The sequence below is a fragment of the Mixophyes fleayi genome, chromosome 1, assembly GCF_038048845.1.
Source record: "Mixophyes fleayi isolate aMixFle1 chromosome 1, aMixFle1.hap1, whole genome shotgun sequence".
NCBI lineage: Eukaryota > Metazoa > Chordata > Amphibia > Anura > Limnodynastidae > Mixophyes > Mixophyes fleayi.
This window is the reverse complement of record NC_134402.1, coordinates 311520762-311541277: the sequence shown is the minus strand read 5'-3', so window position 1 is coordinate 311541277 and position 20516 is coordinate 311520762. Positions and strand designations below refer to the sequence as shown.

At 32.7% G+C, this 20516-nt stretch overlaps 1 protein-coding gene across 6 annotated transcripts in view; it reads left to right on the top strand.

Moving 5' to 3' along the window:
- LOC142158151 (T cell receptor alpha chain MC.7.G5-like) overlaps positions 1-20516 on the top strand; it is a 350867-nt gene that overhangs the window by 329671 nt on the left and 680 nt on the right. For all 6 annotated transcript variants that reach the window (XM_075211852.1, XM_075211843.1, XM_075211869.1 and 3 more), the window contains exons 4-6: positions 17617-17892; positions 18633-18686; positions 19996-20103. In XM_075211852.1, the coding sequence (XP_075067953.1) occupies positions 17617-17892; positions 18633-18686; positions 19996-20102 (437 nt within the window). In that variant the 3' untranslated portion in view covers position 20103. The remainder of the gene's footprint in view (positions 1-17616; positions 17893-18632; positions 18687-19995; positions 20104-20516) is intronic.

Sequence of the window (20516 nt, the reverse complement as noted above, 5' to 3'; positions counted from 1 at the left end):
CTGGGATGTCTGACTGTGCTAATACTGGCGGCTGGAAGTATATCTTTGGTGAAGGCACAAAGCTCACTGTTCAGCCCAGTAAGTCATTACCACTTAGCACCTTTTAATCATATGCCTTATGTTGTATCTTACTAATCCTCTTTCTCTATTCTAAATAAGCTATGTAAACTATTATTATTTAAAAGAGTAACAAAATCATGGCATTTGCATTATATTACTTTACATAACATTGGATGACATTACTCTATATTGCTGGATCTCTCCATCAAGATTAACAAATTAAGTTTTTATCATAGCTGTAACACTGCAGTGAATCACATCTCCATTTTGTTTCTATTGTTGATCCCCTAATTGAGTGCTTCTCTTCAGTAAAGTTGGCCCCTGGCTTGTCGCAAGATTCACCAAAAGGCAAAAATACTAGAACAGTTATAAATAATGAATCCATTTACAACTTCCCAAATCCAGTAGATAAATTGCACCAAATGGCAAATGAGACTTAGCTAGTATTCTAAGAAACAAGACATTGGGGATGGCTTTGTGTATATGACCTATGGAGTGTGTTTAGTACTCACAACTATGGAAGAAAACATTTATATATTACAGCCATTGACTGACAGGTTTGGTAATATAGATATTAGAACTTTATTTTATTCCTTATATCACAATCCAGTGATCATTGTAATATAACTGCATCTTTGGATAGTGCATGTGTTTATGTGTGGTATTTGAGATATGTATATTCAGACCTGATCCTTTTTGATATGATGTGTCACACTGTGTGAATACAAACAACTACAAATTGATTTTTGGCAGTGGGACGCGGTTAATAGTGACATCTAGTAAGTACTTTGTATTCAATGAATGTATGAATTCCTTGTTATAACACATATTTTGAAGCATACAAATTAATATTAATATATCTGTAGAATACAGGGATTCTGAACAAACTTAAAGCTGTTCATAGAAAGGCCACTGTAAAGAACATAATGATAAAATATGTAAAGGCATAAACCAGACTGTGAATTCTGGAAGTAGCTATCGAAAACTGATATTTGGACAGGGGACAATGCTAAAAGTTAATCCAAGTAAGTTTGAGTAAAATCACAAATTATCTAAATAAGTATCTAATACTATGTTTAATATTCATATCTCACCCACAACTCACTATACGCAGTGGAACATTAATTATTATCTATCATAATGTTCGGTCAAGACAACAAGCAATATAAACATATTTATAAACAAAACTACAAACTAATGTTGTTGTGTTTTTTTTAATACAACAATTGAACTATTATATTAGAGAAAAAAGTTCACATCATATCCTCATGTATTATTAAGTTACAAGTGCCATAGGAGCAAATTGTCCTCTGCCAAAAAATATTTAATGAGAGCAGAATTATCACATAGCTGGACATTAATAATGTTATATTTCCTACTCTATATCCTTACGTTACTGGTACATCAATGTGGCAAATATACTCATGTAACACATATTTCATATCCTCACAAATACCGTAATTACACACTATGGTTTTCCAAAACGCAAATAATTATAGACTCAGAGTTTTCTATATACAACATAATAATAATAATAATAATAATAATAGTTAATTGTTGATAAGGCCAAAGTTCTTCATTTTATTTTAATGCGCCCTAGGCTACTTATGTAATAAGGGATTCAGTATTCCCAGAACATTGTTGCCATAAAGACTAAATTAAAGCTTTCTGTCTTTCAAACGAGGCCTCAAAAATACTGAGCACTTTTTGTAATGCAGTTGATCATGGTGTAATACTGGTACCTACAAGCTTATATTTGGGAAAGGCACCAAGCTCATTGTGAGACCGAGTAAGTAAATAACCTGTATTTTTAATGTTTATAAATTAATGATAACTAATACAATCACTCTAAAAGAGGAGAAAAACAAATATGTTGCTCTGGGATTACAGAAATTGTCAGTAACAAAGCCCTCAATTAGCTGTTCTCTCATCTAATGTATTGCAATGTGTAAAACTGCTTTAATTTTATTAGATTTTGAAAGACAATAGCTTAGAGATGCATTATTATTATGCACCCAGTTATGTGACCTTTATCAGGTATAGTTGAAAGGATAATTGCTGGAACTACATCTAGGCTGCTGCTCTCTATAGAACAGTACGTTACTGCATACATGATGGTACATACATGGCACATCACTGCCTACTCTGCCCAGTTACTATTGAACTTTTACCTCCAAATGTACAAATATCCTTATGAATATTTCCCCCAGCCAGGGGCCAGCTGGGCTGGGGATACGGTCCCCTGGTGGGCTACCTTGGGTTGGGTGACTGGGCTACCTGCTTTTTTTCCTTACAATGTTCCTAATAAGCTGCTGAACTGAGTCTCGTCCCCCCGGGCTAAAATCTGCCAGCCTGCCCCTGCCACCAGGCACCCAGAATACATTCTGCTTAATATATTGGTTCCTCATAAATTAAGAGATGTTCTGCTTAAATCCCATTGAATTATTTAATATGATAACATAATTATTTTTGTCCTAGATGTAAGAATTTAGAGAAGTTTTCAGGAACATATAACTGTGTTACCGCATATAGGGTGAATTTCTGGTATGTAATGTATCAGAATATGATATAAATTAATGATAAATTCTGACTTTAAATTATCTTTTGAGCTATTTTGTAAGCTAGAGCTAGATTGTCAATGTTGAATTACATGGCTTTGAGTTACGATAGGGCTTTGTGTAAAGGTAACAGTGGCTGTGTGAATACTGGCTCTGGATTGGGAAAGCTTATATTTGGCCGTGGAACACAATTGTATGTGACTACAAGTAAGTCATTATTTCATGTCTGAGACTTAGACAATATAAATTATTATTATCTTCCATTTTATTGATGATATGTATGAAGAACACATTTGTCAACATCTGCAACCTAGTTTTACTTTAGCTACTGTATATAGCACTATGGCCAGACCTGTTCAAGCATGGTTTACACTCCAAATTTGGTTTATAATCTATTTTTTTCTGGGGACTGATGAGACAAAGCATCTTGACCATGGTCACAATGAGATGGCAGAGTTTCTCAGTATCATTGTTACTCACTGAGGTCTATTCCTAATAGCCAGTGTACGCATCCTAAATTTACTGGACATATATATCAATCATTCTAATCTTTCCAGGTTTGTGATGAACTAATAAGTATCTGCAATAAATGTGTTTGTCATGTACCTACTGTTGTCTCTGCATTGTGTTTAGTTTTAAATTGTCAGAGGGCAGTTTTAAAAGCTGGGGGAATGAACAGTAAGGAACCCTATGAAGGAAGACATGTTACACATAGGCAGCTTAATGCAGTGACATGTTTTACTGTGCTAATACTGGCATCAGTAAGCTCATATTTGGACAAGGTACAAGGCTGTCTGTTTATCAAAGTAAGTAATGTTCATTACTCAGTCAGGAACAGCATTAGTCATATTTAATATATTTAATATATGCATTAGTCATATTTAATATATGCTTATTAACATTAGAATAAAATGTGTTAAAATTAAGTATTCCTAGTGTGCCAGTATCTCTGTTAATTCATTTAAAACATTCTTAATCTCAGGCAGGTGATTAACATACATTAAAATAAAAAATAAAAATCAGTTTGGGTATAAGATCATATTATTAGATGACATTCTTATTAGTTTCTTTTGAAAACACTGAATACTACCTAGAGGGTCTCCTGTTCAGTTGGTTAACTAGTGGCTTGTGCGCATGCTCGGACATTAAATAGCGTATTATACGCCAACAACGCAAATTGCATTCAAGAAACATGAGCCCACAATATTATTATACTTAAACATACATTTCATATTTCCAAATATTACTTTACCGGCTGTGTTTATTGGTTTAACAGAATAGTTCTGTAATAGTTCTACAACCAGCTGTGTGTCATGGCTGCAGAAAGACTGGATCAGTGAATATTGAGGTCACTGGAGTGTTTGACCAGTTTGCACTGATGATACTGTTCAGGTTCTGGAAGAAATGCAGCCACATATACCTACACATACTCATAGTACTGAGGGTTATAATATCACCATTTATTCTATTAGAACTGATCAAATCTGATCCAATAGGAAGAACTAGAGAGCAAAATGTTTCTTGTCTATTGTTGGAGTAGGGGGTTATGGAATCAGTGATAGATTTACTATTGTGTTTGGATTCCACTAACAGTTTATGCTCTTGCTTTGTAGCTGAGATGATAAAGGGCTATAATCTAGAGTTCCATCTTTGCTGTGATCACAGTGACTTATTCTTCTATTAGAGAAATAATGAACAAACCCAGCCTAGTTCAGAGATGAATGAATTTGCGTCCAACTTAATATGACCCCCACAATGTTTATGTGCTGCTCATACCCAATGTGCTCAAAGAACAATGTGATAAAGTGCTATCTTGTAAATCCTGCTTAAAAAAATCATCCATCCGGTATTATTTATATATCTTTACCCATGTAGAAATGATGGATTATAATTTTCCACCACCTATAACTCATAGAACAACCTTCAAGGTTGAATCCAAGGTCGCTATGCAATGTAGAGTGTACCTGGAATAGTACATTATACGGCTATTATAAGGTTACAACAATTACCAGTGTATTTCCCTACACTATCCCTGGCATTACCCCTTTTATTAATTGGTTTAACAGTGCTCCTGTATATAGAAGGAAATTATGACTGATCGTGTCCATGCATATGACATTATTATTATTATGAACAAGCAAAAGAAATAAAAATAGAAGTTTTCTGCTTTTTGGAACTTTGTGGATGAGCAGCTTCTGGATAACAGAACCTCTACCCATATAGAAACACACTATAATTACCATTATATCACATATACTTTGTTCCTATGCTCTGATTACTACTGGTTTGATTTATATTACAGCTGTAATGGTATGCTTGAATATATAAAGTATATCAGTTGATCATTAAAAACTCTAGAGAGTATCCATGAGGAAGTTAGGTTTGTGTAGTGGTGTGTCTGACTGTGCTTATACTGGGAGCTTCTCTAAACTGATATTTGGCAGAGGGACACAGCTGGTTGTCCAGCCGAGTAAGTAAAATGATATTTTCTTATATATTAAATGATGCTGTGAATGAATAATGTTTTACATACTCTTTAGTATATGTGATCAATACATTACATTGTGTGATTTGGGGCTTTAAACACTGGTGTTTACCAGATCAATCTTCTACTGCATTTTCTATCCTATTAATTTCAATGTGCAGAATATGGAGAATCACACTGTACACTTATAGCTGCTCTGATATCAGCATGGAATATACACAGTATATCCTAATACTTAGCAGGTATAAATGTAGGTGACATATGCTGGTAATTGTACAGTAGATTTAAAGTTGGTGAAATATTGGAATATGATTTGCCTAGGGTTAATTTGCTTAAAAAATAATTAGATATTTATATGTATATTATAATATATACATATTAATAAATAATTATAAATTAAGCAAAGTAACCCTAAATATATATATATATATATATATATATATATATATATATATATATATATATATTAGTATGTATAATGGAACAATTGTTAATATGTAAAGATACCATAAATAATATCTGTATAAATGGTACGTTCTTGACGGCATCACTTATAATCGGTGAGTTTTGAAGTCATCACTACAGTGTTCATTAGAAATACTTGTTTAATATAAGGATAATGCACCCACATTGTAAATTATTATGGATATTAGAAGTCACTTTGTACTTCCAAGGCTTGTGTAAAAGCCATTGGCCTGTCAATATATGGTCAAGGAACTCATCTGTCACTTATAATGTCTTTAAGAATTACAGTAGAGGGCTCATTATCCAATATAATTGCTTTACAGAACCTGAGCACCTTGTGTGCGCCACTGGAATCCTAACTTATATTCTGTATCTTTGTCATTTATACTAGAGAGGTACATTATGGTTAAGAATTCAGAGACAACAGGTTTCCATTTTGTGTGTACAGACGAAGGAACCAAAAAAAGGTTTTCGTTAGGATATGTTTCAATGTGTGAATAATTTTGGGGACAAACTAATATTTGGAACAGGAACCATGCTGGCCATCATGTCCAGTGAGTATTGATTCTAAAAAAGACATTATATTACAGAACTACAGAAAGACATATGCTCATATGGCTATAGCATTACATTGGTCACATTTTGTGTTTGATTAGTGAAGGGGAACTGTAGTTCAGTTCAGTATGTTTTTAATGTGTCTTTGACATTATGTCTGACTTTTAAATTTTGCCTCTTCTTGGAAGTGTCATTTGGTGACTTAACAAATGTCCGCATATTAAGTAATGGTGGTATTTCATATATTATTTATTTTTAGAAGTGTTCTATTGTGAAGGACACACACCAGTGATAAGTCCATCCAATGTTCACTATAGTTTATATTTAAATGAGAATGTGTATTAAATGGAAAATAACTATTATAGCGCTTGGAAAACTCCACTTATATTGTATTTAGGGAAGCATTAGTATTGTACTTTTGGAACATACTGTCTATAGTGCTTATCTGCCATCATGATTTCCAGTATGTCGTTGAAAACCTGATGCTGTGGTTAACATTGAGTCTAAAATAATGCTATCCCAGAAGTGCTGTAGTTTACATTTCAGCCAGCTTCTTTTCACTTAGGATAAATTTCTTTGGTCAATCAATTAAATGTTATTTTCCCAACTTCCATTAAATTGATTAAAATTACTATAAATTACCAAAAAATTTAATTATTTGCCCCAACTTTCTAGTCTACAAAGTGACAGGATTTTAGCTATTTCCGTTAATTTAAAACAGGTGAATTTATCAGCAATGTTTACAAAGCTACAAACTTTCCCTAGTAGTTTCAATGGTCCCATCCATTTCAACAAGGTTAGTAGCACACCTGTGGAAACAGCATTGAAATCAATGATCCCATTCATTTCAATGCATGTACATGCAAACATTGGGAATCATGTTAAGTTAAACACATATTGCGTTCTTGGCATATAATATGCTTTTTACTTCTGGTCAAGTGCGCAAAGCACTAATTCTAAAAATAATGGTTTGTGCACATGCTCAGATGTGAAAGAAAATATTTTAGAAGCCAAGAACGCAATTTGACATGAGCTCCATTTTGTTTTGTTTTTCATCTCACTAATAACTAACTTATCCAAAATATCTGAAACCAGTGATGTTATCTTGATTGACCAGCTCTATACTTATCAGTGAGAAATCTGTGATTTCAGTGCTTGAGTGATGTCTGGTGATTTATTTATTTTTTTGGTGGGGGGGGGGGGGGAGTTTGAAAGTGTTTGATTAATAGGTCTATTTGTCTATAACAGCTTTCAGAATATAGTGATTTTGATTAATATTTCTGCAAATTGATCTTTAGTAGATGATCCCCTTTGTCTCATTGTGCTGTAAGGATTGAACAATACAATAGAAGTTACTTAAAATCGGGCAAAGAAACGGTGTAAACACACGAATATTAAAGGGAAAACATACACAAATATTAGTAAACATAAAATTAAATATAAATTGCGACTGTTCTCAAGGTTTTAGCATTTTTTAAGCCCTAGAAGACCACAAGTATTTATTTAAATGACTTTCTCTAAGCAATACTTGTAATATGGCTAGTGTTAGACAACTGTTGTCGGAGTTAGTGTCATGAGATTTGTCACTGTGCAAATACAGCTGGATGGAAAATAACATTTGGATCAGGGACCAAGTTAAATATCAAACCAAGTAAGTCTATATGTACGTAAGTCATTGGGAAGTATGTAAACAGTATATCACTTTAGAACATAACATACAAACATTTTAGTAATAGTATCTAGATGTTGGACATATGGAAATAGATGAAGGACTGCTTCTGTAGCAATAGATAAAATACAACGTATGATTGAGCTATATATAACTTCTATATAACTGAAAATTGAATTAAATACCAACGCAATAAGTAAATTCTACCTGCTGGAACTTATGCCTATTTTTTTATGGTGTTTATAACATATATATGTAATAATTCAGAACTGCATTAACATTTAAGTTTTAGAATTGGTGCCTTTTTATTGCTTTTTTATGTCGTTTTTTTGTTTGATCATTCTAGTCAAAAATGTGGCAACATTCAACAAAAATAAATAAGTTCTTGTAAAATGTACACAAGAATAAGGCAAACATTGCACATTAAACTAAGTCATATATTATGTATGTATAATTAATCAATTAGACAGAGTTATTATATGTTCTTGGCATAGCGTGCATCACTGTGCTAATTATAACACCGGAAAACTTACATTTGGTCATGGGACTAAACTGGTGGTGAAGCCGGGTAAGTTTACCTAAAATTATCCAAATAAAATGCTTTATTCCAAGAATCTATGATCCAAAACTCAGGAATTTACAACAATAAATGAAATTATTAAAGAGAGGTTAGTAGAAGAAACTATTAGTGATTATGTATATGCCAGTTTCTATTCCATCACTCAATCTACCTGACGAAATGCTAATTTGTAATTTTAGCCTAATAATTGACATCTAACAGTATCAGCGGTAGAAATTCAAAATATCCATCCAAGTATGTTTTACATGTTTTAGTACAAATCTTTTTGTATTACTTTGTAAAATAACATCAAAGGTAGCCTTAAGCAGAGTGATGCAATGACAGTACAATGACATGCCATAATACATATATCAATAAACATAACTGTACAAACAGCATTAAACATTAGGAAACACACATCCATAAGGAACATTAATAAGTGCTCCCTAACCAAAACCACCACACACAGGGCCTGATTTTGAGTTAGGAGCAAATCAAGGAAAATTAGCAAATTTGCACCTGGACAAACCATGTTACAGTACAAGGGGTACAAATTTACTTATTTTTTTTGCACGAAAGGAAAATACTGGCTGTTTTTCATGTAGCACACAAATACTTGATAGCTTTATTTTTACACTGAAATTAAAGTTGATCTGTGACATGCACTATCCAAACTATAAATCTGTCCCTACATTTTAAATTTACCTCCCTCTCCAATGCAACATGGTTTTGCCAAGGTGCAAAGTTACTCCTTTCTTTGCTTTGCTCCTAACTCAAAATCAGTCCCAGAATGTTTTATACTTTTATGCTTGTTTTTTTTTTTTTTAAATGAAAACCAGGCAATTAGACATGCACAGTATATGATGAAAAGGTAATACTGGGAATTTCAGGTTTATTCTGCTCACAGTAAGATTTGAAAAACAGTGTACTTAAAGAAGTGTCTGGGAACTTGAATTATGTTGTATATGTGACAAAAAGCAATACAAAGTAGTGTCTCATTTGTTCTTTAAGCACTGGACAGCAGTGGCTTGGAAATGTACAATATACTGTGTTCAGTGCTATAGAATTAATTGTTAGGGAATCAATCACTGTGCAAATTTAAGTGGCAACAAACTCATATTTGGAACTGGAACTGCCCTGATTGTGAAACCCAGTGAGTATTTATTATAGTTTTTAACCTTTACATATAGCTATATGATCTGGAAACCAATTATCTACAAAATTCTGTATATTAGAATGGGAAGAATGACAATAAATAATGGTTTGATACTAATGTCGTAGACAAAGACATTATTACCAAGCATTTACTCCTATAGTAACTGTGAGGAGCACTGCTAAATCATATAATGAAGAGAGGAATGCTGGGGTCAGTGTGGGAAAAATGCGGGTCCTTTTTTATGTAATTTAGTAAGTTTTAGGTATTGTACTCCAAGTTAAGGAAAACACCCTTATTCCATTACATCTATTACATCCAATCTAAATAAATATGCCTACAACACATTTTTAAACATTTTCCTCCTCATTAAACTATTTACCATAGTTCTCCATAGTAATTATTATAAGAAAGACTTGGTGCTCAGGAATGTATGCGTAATACAAACCATCAAATAGTGGTAATAATTTACTTTCTAGATTACAGGTTCCAGTAGATATCTTCCACTACTGATATCTACTGTGGTTATTGCAATGCTCCATCTCTCTCTAAAAATGTTGCTAGTTGGAAGATGATCTTTGGACAAAGGACCAAGCTGAATTTAAGTCAGATATATTACTCTACAGTAATATTTTTGTGGCATAATAAGCAATTGCTGAGGGAGATTACAAGTGCCCAGTATCCCCCTTTAGACCAGCTGCCATTAGCACGGCACAGGAACTGACTCCTCTGTGCAGGACTCTGATTTGTAGGCAATCCTAAAGCAGGACATCCCATAAGTTAGTATCCCCCTATCCCGTTTTTGCCCCTGTGTTGTTGTTGGTAGTGGTCATACAAACTTTTTCATATTTAGTGCAAATCTTTATTTATGCAAAAAAACTGATTATTTTGACACCTTAAATCAAGAAACCAAAACCACGGACACTAATTGCCATTTTTAAACGCCAAAATAAAATGTAACCTATTTTTTCTCACTCTACTGTTGAGCTTCACATATCCATAAATTATCTTCTCTTATGTATATTAACCTTAATATAAATTAAAGTATAAATTATATTATTCTGATGGAGGTCATGGTTTTTGAAGGAGAACTACAACCATTAGATTTTATAACTGTCTTCCATCCAACCAGAAGATCTATATTGGCCCCATACTCAGAACTGTTGTAAACGTAATCATTCCTGCCAGTGTCGGTGTTCCCATGATTCTCCTAGCTTAACACTGAATGTGGCTTAGCTGAGTGAGTTCTTGCCATGTTGTGTACCATGGTGTAATGATTACAGGAAACTTACATTTGGAAAGGGAACACATTTAACTGTCAATATTGGTGAGTGTCCTTTGCCGTATTATAACATATAAAAGTTTTCAGGTTTCAAGTAAAATTATCAAAGATCAGTACAATATTCTTCTAGAAAATACCACTACTATTATTATTATTATTATCATCACTATTATTGAATTTATTTAGTATTGGATTGCTTCACTTTTTCCTTGATATCTTTGTTGGCCAACCTTAAGTGATCTACTATTTGACTATTTGTAATGGTGTATAACACTGTGGGATTGGGGTGCAGGTGCAAAGCTAATATTTGGATCTGGGACACGATTAATTGTGACACCAAGTAAGTTGGATTATTTGTACTAAACAAAAACTGCCCATAAAGAATGTGCAGCTAGTTGGTATTTCCCACATCCAGTAATAACATAAAAGCCATTGATCAACCCATTAGAATAAACTTGAAAACTTTAGGCTGGATAGTAAAAAAAAACTAAAAAGAAACTACTACATAACAGCTGTTACATTATTGAAGTTATGTGATAGCATCGCACACTGATTTATAAAGCTATGTAAAGCCTGATTACAATAATAGTTATGGCAATTAATGACAATACCAAAAATAGAACTTTATTTCAAATGTAATGCTCCCATGTGGGATGGCTGTAATTATGTTGTCATAGTAAACCTTTAAATATCTGGTTTTATTGGATTCAGACTCCTTATACTTCTGGATAAATTAGATTAGAGTAGATTTCTAGAACTGTAATCTGCATTTAGCATTCAAGGGAAAGCAAAGGGTAATTTGTATAGACTACACAAACTTGATGAGATGTGAATGGGAATCTTATTCATATAGCGTGGTACGTTGTTGTTGATCTAGAAGGAATTAAATGTTTCCATTATTTGTCCAGCATACATCTTAGTTACCTAAAAACACATCATCAGCATCAACATAATCATTTATTTATAGAACACATTTAAAAAATAAATCATGATTCCACGACAAAGTAACAGAATATGTTAGGAATTGTAGTCCCTTCCTCCAAATGATCTCTGATTGTTCTTATTAATTGCCATTGCGCATAGAACTAAATATAACATAATTATGCATACTGAGGTTTTGACATGCAAATAACATTCAGAAATATGATTATGCAAATTTTGTCACACTAATTTGTCATTTAAAAGACAAATAAACCATACAAACATTATCAAACTAACAGAACTCCTGTTTCTAAATGTAATAGTTTCAAGAATAAAGACAATTATTGTCAGCTCATCGGCCTTTGAATTCATGGCTGTACGGCTAGGCAAAAAATGTTCTTGCTATGCTGTTTGTCATTGTGATAATGTTAATGACAAACTTATATTTGGAAAAGGGACTAAACTTGTGATGGAACCTGGTGAGTTTTCCTGAATTCCAATACTTTTACTGATTAATGTAGATTTTTAAAGGATATATAATGCAATACAGATAGATAAAATAATATTATTTAGAGTAAAGATACATACATTAAAGTATATTAAAATTAATCAAAACAGAGCAGAAATTCATAAATGTGAATGATTTACCAAACGTTACCAGTAATGTTATTAAAAGTAGGACCTCAATATAATTATTCATGGAGCCTCAGTAAATTTTAAAAACTAGAGAAAATACATTAGCACGTTTGCAAAGAATACACCATGTAAGTGTTGCTAGTGCTGGAGCTGTCTGCTATTTTTCTGTTACTGTTAAGACATGTATTAATAGACATGTGTTTATCACTGTGTATGATGGTGTTGGATACGGCAAAGTCATTTTCGGCTCAGGTTCAAAACTGATAGTTAAACCTGGTATGTATTTATGAATTTTTAGATAACAGTACAGTCCGCACTAAGCTTTATTAACTACAACATACGCATCCGTAAGAATTATACTTTATTTAAATCACCCAGATCAACTTATAAGAGTATCTGTTGGGAGTTGCTCCCTTTGAATGTATTTATGATTTATCCGTAGAATTATCTGTGTGCACAATGCCTGAGACTGACCTCTTATAATTAATTTATTCATTTAAATCATGTTGATTAGAATATTACTATATTGTAGACAATAGTATAAGGGATGAAAATAGTACACAATAGGCATCAATATGTGTACAGACAGCATTTATCGACAATAGATTATATTCTCCTAAAAATGTGGTAACTCTGCACATAAGACTGCTTATTTGTATTAAATAGGCAATCCTAGGATTTGCATACTTGTTTAAACATCTAGGTTTCATTAATTTTGTAGCAACAGAACTTGCAAAACACGAGAACACGTTATGCTTCACCTTTTTGAGTAGACATCAATTAACCAAAAAAGCAAATAAAGCATATTCTTCCTAGACAAATTCTTTTATATAGACATGGAACCTGGGGCTTACAAAGCAAGCCAGGGTTAAATACCTGCAAGTACAGATGTTCCTAGTTCAAGGGGAATATTTCCGAAACTGCGGGTTTGAAAAAGTGGATTCTAGTTATCATTTATTTAGTACATTCTACAAAATGACAGCTAGAATCTGATTGGTTGCTATAGGCAACATCTCCACTTTTTCAAACCCGCAGTTTAGTATATATAAATCTAAGTGTTTTGCGGCCCCTAACCAGTGCACAATTGTAGGATCTACTCATATTAGCACAATTACTTTTATTTGTTAACATAATACATCTTATTATTATAAACATTCATGTGCCAAATTGTCAGTCATCTTAGCAATTCTCAAATATCACACAGTTATGTCAACTAAAGTCACATGGACTTATCAATGTGCTTGTGTATTCTTGCCAAGCCGTTTATCACAGTGCAAATACTAATTATGGTAAATTCATATTTGGACAAGGAACAAAACTCATGGTGAATCCTGGTGAGTTTATCTTTATTATACCAATATTATTAATTGCAATTTTTTTATAGCACATACAATTTTACATTTCACTCTACACATGCATGTAATATTTTTTGTATGCATGTATAGCACTGTGCATATGGAGGTGGAAGTTGTGGAAAACTAATTTTTGGTTTGGGAACGAACCTGATGATTGAGCCTGGTATGTAAATAACAATGATTTTACATTTTTTTTTGTGCACACATTGTATCAGCCTTGGAATCCATGTATTGAACATATTATTACAAAACTAAACATTATTACAAAGTTAGACATGTCAATTGGCCTTATATCTGGCATAACCTTTATTTGTTAATTATATTTATATAGCTTAAATGTTTGTTAAACCAAAGCACAATATTTTGTGTGTATCATAGCTGAAAGGTCATTTTGAGGCCTGTATTAAATTCCTGGTGTAATCTGTTCCATTTTTATTTTCACCTATGATTAGTCATTATAAACAAAGGACTCATATTTTTCCTGTCAGCAATGATATAGGCCACTGCACTCGGTTCTTTAAGCAATTTCATTTTGCATTTATATTAGTATTATATTTTATACTCCACATATTTATTCATTGATTAAAAATGGGCACATGGAAAATATATACAATTATTTATTTTAGGACTTGAGAGAAAGCAGATTTACTTTGCACTATTGTGTTTTGCATTTTCCAGGAAGTCTCCAGTTGTTGCCAGTCCAGACCTTATATAGCAATAGCTACTTCACAAAACCTTCAGATGTATACAGGACAGTACTTCCATTCAATAACATATAAAGGAAACTGACTATTACAATAACCTCCTGTTCTGTATCCTCAAGGAAAGTTTACCATTAGCATATGTAGACATTAGAAAGATAACAGGATTATTGCATTTTATACTGGAAATTGATATATGACATTATGGAAATAAATTCAGATGCAACTAGTTGGGTTTTACGGGGCTTATAAAATGTGTATAAAGGCATAAATCCTATAATAAAATATGCAAATTGTTCAGAAATGGACAATCAGGTAATCTATTGCCCATACTTACAATAAAATGCATGCTCCAAATAAAAATGTATCTAATAAACAAATAACCAAGTATGGCACAAGGTTTACTAAAAATACAGTGGTTTCAGCTATATGAGGTTAGCTTTATGTAGGAACAAATATGAATAAGACTATGATCATACTGGGCTTTTTAAAAGTCTGTGCAAACCTAACTACTGTAATGTTATCCAAAAAATAAATTAGATATATTGATACAGATCCTTACATAGCGGCCCCCTTAATACATTTCCCAGTACAAAGGAGCAGTGAGAGATACAAGAGTCTGTTATTGTCATGAACATTTATACTGTGTAAATTATGGAGGGTTAAACAAACTGATATTTGGGGCTGAAACACTCATCCAGGTGTCCCCACGTAAGTAGTATATGTTTTTATATTATATACAAAGCAATTCAGATATTGCTACTCTATATGTACATTATATGCAGCTTTAAATGCCTTTACATACTATTAAAGTACAAATCTTTAATATGCTATTTGTGCACAGTTGTGATTGATTCAATGAATTATCTTCAAATCATCACTATAGTGGTGTACATGTAGTCCTTTTAATTCCCACCATATTGGGTTTAAATTTCAGCTCCTCCAATTATAGCAGAAATGGACATTGAAAGTGAAGACTTGACTTTCTTTTAAACATTAAACCATTTACCAACTTCTTAGCTTAATCTAAGCTTACATTTTAGTACAGTACCCTATAAAATCTATGAGTGGCAAAGATTAGGGAAATCATTGTGTAAGGAAGTGTACTATTGTGACCTAGAGGGTGCAAGAAAACTGATTCTTGAAAGAGGAACAATTCTGTCCGTGAATTCGAGTAAGTGACTACCAGACGCATATTTCCCTAATGCAGGAGTATTTTTAGCCAAGATACCTTCATGTAGGGACCAATGGTCCTTAAACTAAAATTAGGCCCATACACTCAGACATTATGAAATTATACAATATAGAACACAGAAAAAAACAGAGCCTAAACTAGACATTAATTACCTGTATTAAAACAGAAATTATATTTTCACTGGCTTTGTACCAAACTGATAATGGACAAACAGAACATAAGTTTATCCTTGCTATAACATTTAATTACTCTTTGCACAGTCAGAAAATAAACAAAATGGCCAGTGTCCTTTGCATTGAGCCCATGCATATCAATGCACCAGTTTGACATTATTTATACATTATGTACTGTAGGCTTTGATGTAATGGAGAAAGAATGATGTTTTTATATCATATAATTTTATATTGAGATATTGATAACTGTATTACTACCCTGAAGTTTGTCTTGCGGCGCTAAGCACTGTAACTATTATGGAAGTAGCATGCTCACATTTGGCCAAGGGACTGTAATGTAGGTAGGACCAGTGGTTGAAGTGGAGGTGTATATGGTAGTATGCCATACCGCCACTTCTACCACTGCCTTCATTGTAAAACTATCAAATGCCATTGACTTACATTGCCTTTACATTTCCATACCGCCACGTGTACATTTCCACTTCGACCACTGGTTAGGACTCAGTAAGTAGTATGACACTGAATACAGGATGGTTAGAAAATGTTGCATTTTCTTATAATAACACACTTTTTATGTAATCTTTATTTATCACACTGGACATAAAAGTATGCAATTGTTTCACGCTTTTGATATGGCAGATCCATTGGATATTCAATATGGCTTTGACATTGGGTTCAATTCTATATATTGTTAATGGTAAATAATGAATTAATAATTTTCAAGTGACATTCTCATGTACTGTGTACGTATATATTATATATGCATACGCAATGCTTATTTATGTCATCGCAAAACTGAGCTATCTGGCACCTCTGTATGGTTCTAATCTTCTATGACTACTAAAACTCTTATATTCACTTTCATGGATCCTAATATTGATATGTCAAAAACTACATTAATGTAGATAGATTAGGACTATTTTTTTAAGATTTGGATTAGTATTTATGTATTTATAATACATGTATATTAGATATTATCATGTTATATATGTATGTATATATATATATATATATATATAGAGAGAGAGAGAGAGAGAGAGAGAGAGATGTACATATATATATATATATATATATATATATATATAAACAAACAACTTATTTATAAGATGCTGACAGTGCCTTAGAGTATAACAAAGATAAAAAAGAATAGGAGCAACAATTTGTAAAATATTAGGATTGAAGTCCCTGTCCCATAGAGATGATAATCTAAATAGGTGAAAGGCATCTTATAACAACGCAAGTACAAATAAATAAGTGCTGAAGTAGAAGGAATAGAATAGAATAGAGCTTGATAATGTTGTGTTACAATGGTGAACTGTTTAAAATGGTTAACTGTTATATTATATTATACTAATATATGCCAAACACACAGATTACCCAGAGGCCTCCATAACAAACTGCCATTTAGACCAGAATATCCACAAATATTACTGACTATAATACAATGTATAAGAGCACATGTATAGACATTGTTTTTGTAAATAATAAATACATGAATTTATAATCCTGCATCTAAATGTGTAAACATTTACTGTATTTGTATTGATGGATGATGTGGGTAGTTGGTCTTGTTCGCATGTAAGTTGTCTTGGAACGAGACTTGAGCTTGTAGACTGCAATTCTGCCTACATTAAGTCTAAACTATGTATACAACTGGTCCAGACAATTTATTACTCCTAGAAACCAATGTCTAGGTTGCTAAACCTATGTTCTGTTTTGTTGATATTTTTAAATGAAATTTCACACCTTGTGGCTCTCAGTACATTTTCATGATATAGTTAATGGTTGCAATATTAACTTTTAACAGAATAGAAAAAGTAATCTCTTCTGTCTATCTGTTTATTTTCAGAAACGGACAGGGATCTCCCTTCTGTATATCAGCTCAAGTCATCTAAAACAGTTTCAGGACTCCCAGATTCAGTCTGCCTGGTCACCGATATCCCATCTGTAGAGCAGAAGTTGATATTAAATGAGACGAATATATCATCAGAAGTTGTGCTGGATAAGTCTGACACTGATGTGTGGAGAACCAGTGTAGTCATATGGGATTATGACAATCCTTCAGGAACCCTTCCTTGTAAGCTACATTATGGCAACATAGATGTATCACCAGATTCTGATACAGGTAATGTGACATTTACTATACACCATAGCATTTGATGAACAATAGATAGTAAATAGGGCAATGATCTATTGTTATCTTTATAATATATGTAAATGTGATGCACAGGTGGCCAATTTACCATAGTCCTATTATTTAGCTGCATTTGAATAGAAACATTTACTAATAATGCAGATGTTTGATATTTGGCCACAGATTTTTTTAAAATATCATATTTTAACAGGATCTTAATGAGAACTACACAGTAACACACATTTTCATGTTTCCATAGTTATTGTTCAGCCTGAACCTTTCATATAAGAATATTTAATTTGGATCCTTTTCCAGATTTTGTTTAATGTTCGGTAAAGACTATTGCCAATGGCATAACTATAGCCATGATAGCCCATGTGACTGCTATGGTTTCCTACAGCATATAGATACCATTACAGGGAGAAATATCTAACAACAGATCATTTTAGCTGTTACTGAGAATTTAAGAAATGTGTACATAATTAAGTTATCATATAAGATTAGTAATTTATTTGATGTTGCATTGTTTGGTATTGGAACAGCTATTCAATAAATGGCTATAACTGGCTATTAATAGCTAGTCAATAAATAACTTTCTCTATGGCGTTTAAGGGCAGAGTTGTTCTTCTTTAACATGATATGAGGCCCTGTGCGGTAATAAATTAGAAGTCAGACAATTTTACATAGATGTTTGGCTCAGTTATCTGATAAGTTATTGGTTTATTTTGCAGATGAAAGTCAAAACACTTGTTCATCCCTGTCCATTGACGAGAGTTTCCGTACAAGTAAGTTACCCTTATATAATCTTCAATGGTGTTTCTTTAGATGTAAAATATTTGCTATGCAAACAGCCTTTACCATTACACTTTTATTTAATTTCACCAATCTGAATGTTTTTCTACTGAAGTTTTTGATGAGCTTGAATGTGCAAACCTTTATGTGTAATTAGCCAGAGATTTATATGATGGTTGGACTAGTAAATGTAAAATATGTATTTATCTTTTAACATGCTTTTCATTAATTAGGGCTAAAGAAGCATGTGGGTTTAGAGAATCTGATGAACAATTATTTTATGTTTAATACTAAAGAACCTGCTATAATGGACTTGTAGCACTTAATGTTCAATCTGACTTTTCGTTACTTTGTGTACACTATGACTGTATGTTACCAACTGAAAGAAACTTTTGCTATAGGAATGCTTGTGCCCCTTCCAAGTAACAATGGCAGAGACCATTCTTATATTACATTAAAGGGTATATTTACTAAACTGCGGGTTTGAAAAAGTAGAGATGTTGCCTATAGCAACCAATCAGATTCTAGTTATCATTTATCTAGGGCATTCTACAAAATGACCGCTATAATCTGATTGGTTGCTATAGGCACATTTACCATAATTAGTATTTGCACTGTCATAAACGGCTTGGCAAGAACACACAAGCACATTGATAAGTCCATGTGACTTTAGATGACAGAACTGTGTGATGTTTGAGAATTGCTAAGATGACTGACAATTTTACACATAAATGTTTATAGTAATAAGATATATTGTGTTAACAAATAATAGTAATTGTGCTGATATGAGTAGATTGTACAATTGTCCACTGGTTAGGGGCCGAAAAAGACTTAAGGGTATATTTATTAAACTGCAGGTTTGAAAAAGTGGAGATGTTGCCTATAGCAACCAATCAGATTCTAGCTGTCATTTTGTAGAATGTACTAAATAAATGATAACTAGAATCTGATTGGATGCTTTAGGCAACATCTCCACTTTTTTAAACCCGCAGTTTAGTAAATATACCCCTAAGAGTTGAACAATGTTAAATATATTTGCCTTCTGATTTGCATAAAGAGTGACTGACCTTATGCACGAAATGCAGAGACAATTAAAAAAACAACAATAAAAAAAAGCAAGAGTTACTGAGATAAATCATAAACTTGTGTATGGGTACATCTATACAGAGTATTCTGTCAGAATACGCTTTTTAATTAACTAGTGCACTTAAAAACAAGGTTGGTAATTATGTATGTATTTATGTATGGTGTCAAACATATATTGCTTTAATTATATTTGGATTTTTTTATCTTTTCTTACAGACCCAAGCATGAACACATTGTCCTTAACAGTACTGGGATTGAGGGTACTTACTATCAAAGCTATTGTCTTCAATGTAATAATAACCCTGCGGCTTTGGTCATCTTAAGGTGAGTGATATTACTCCATACTCTACATCTTCACTCAACTTACTTTTCACTTCTTCCCTGGTTTGAGTGTCTAGGCCTATTAAACGCATATGTATCAATAAGAGTGGGAGAATACAGTAAGGTACTACTGTCAACTTCCAGGTACAGACATGGCATTAATTTTACCAGCCTATCACTTAATTGTCCCATGGCCTATGTGAGCCTCTGTTGTAAGTTTAATAAAGAGAGAGCTTTGGGAAAATTACTTTATTGTCCAATTAGATCACACTATAATTAACCAAACAAGTCCATATTGTTAATATATTATTAAATGTGTACACAAACATGATCATTCTCAACTCGTTGGTGGGTATTTACTATATATATATATATATATATATATATATATATATATAGATAGATAGATAGATAGG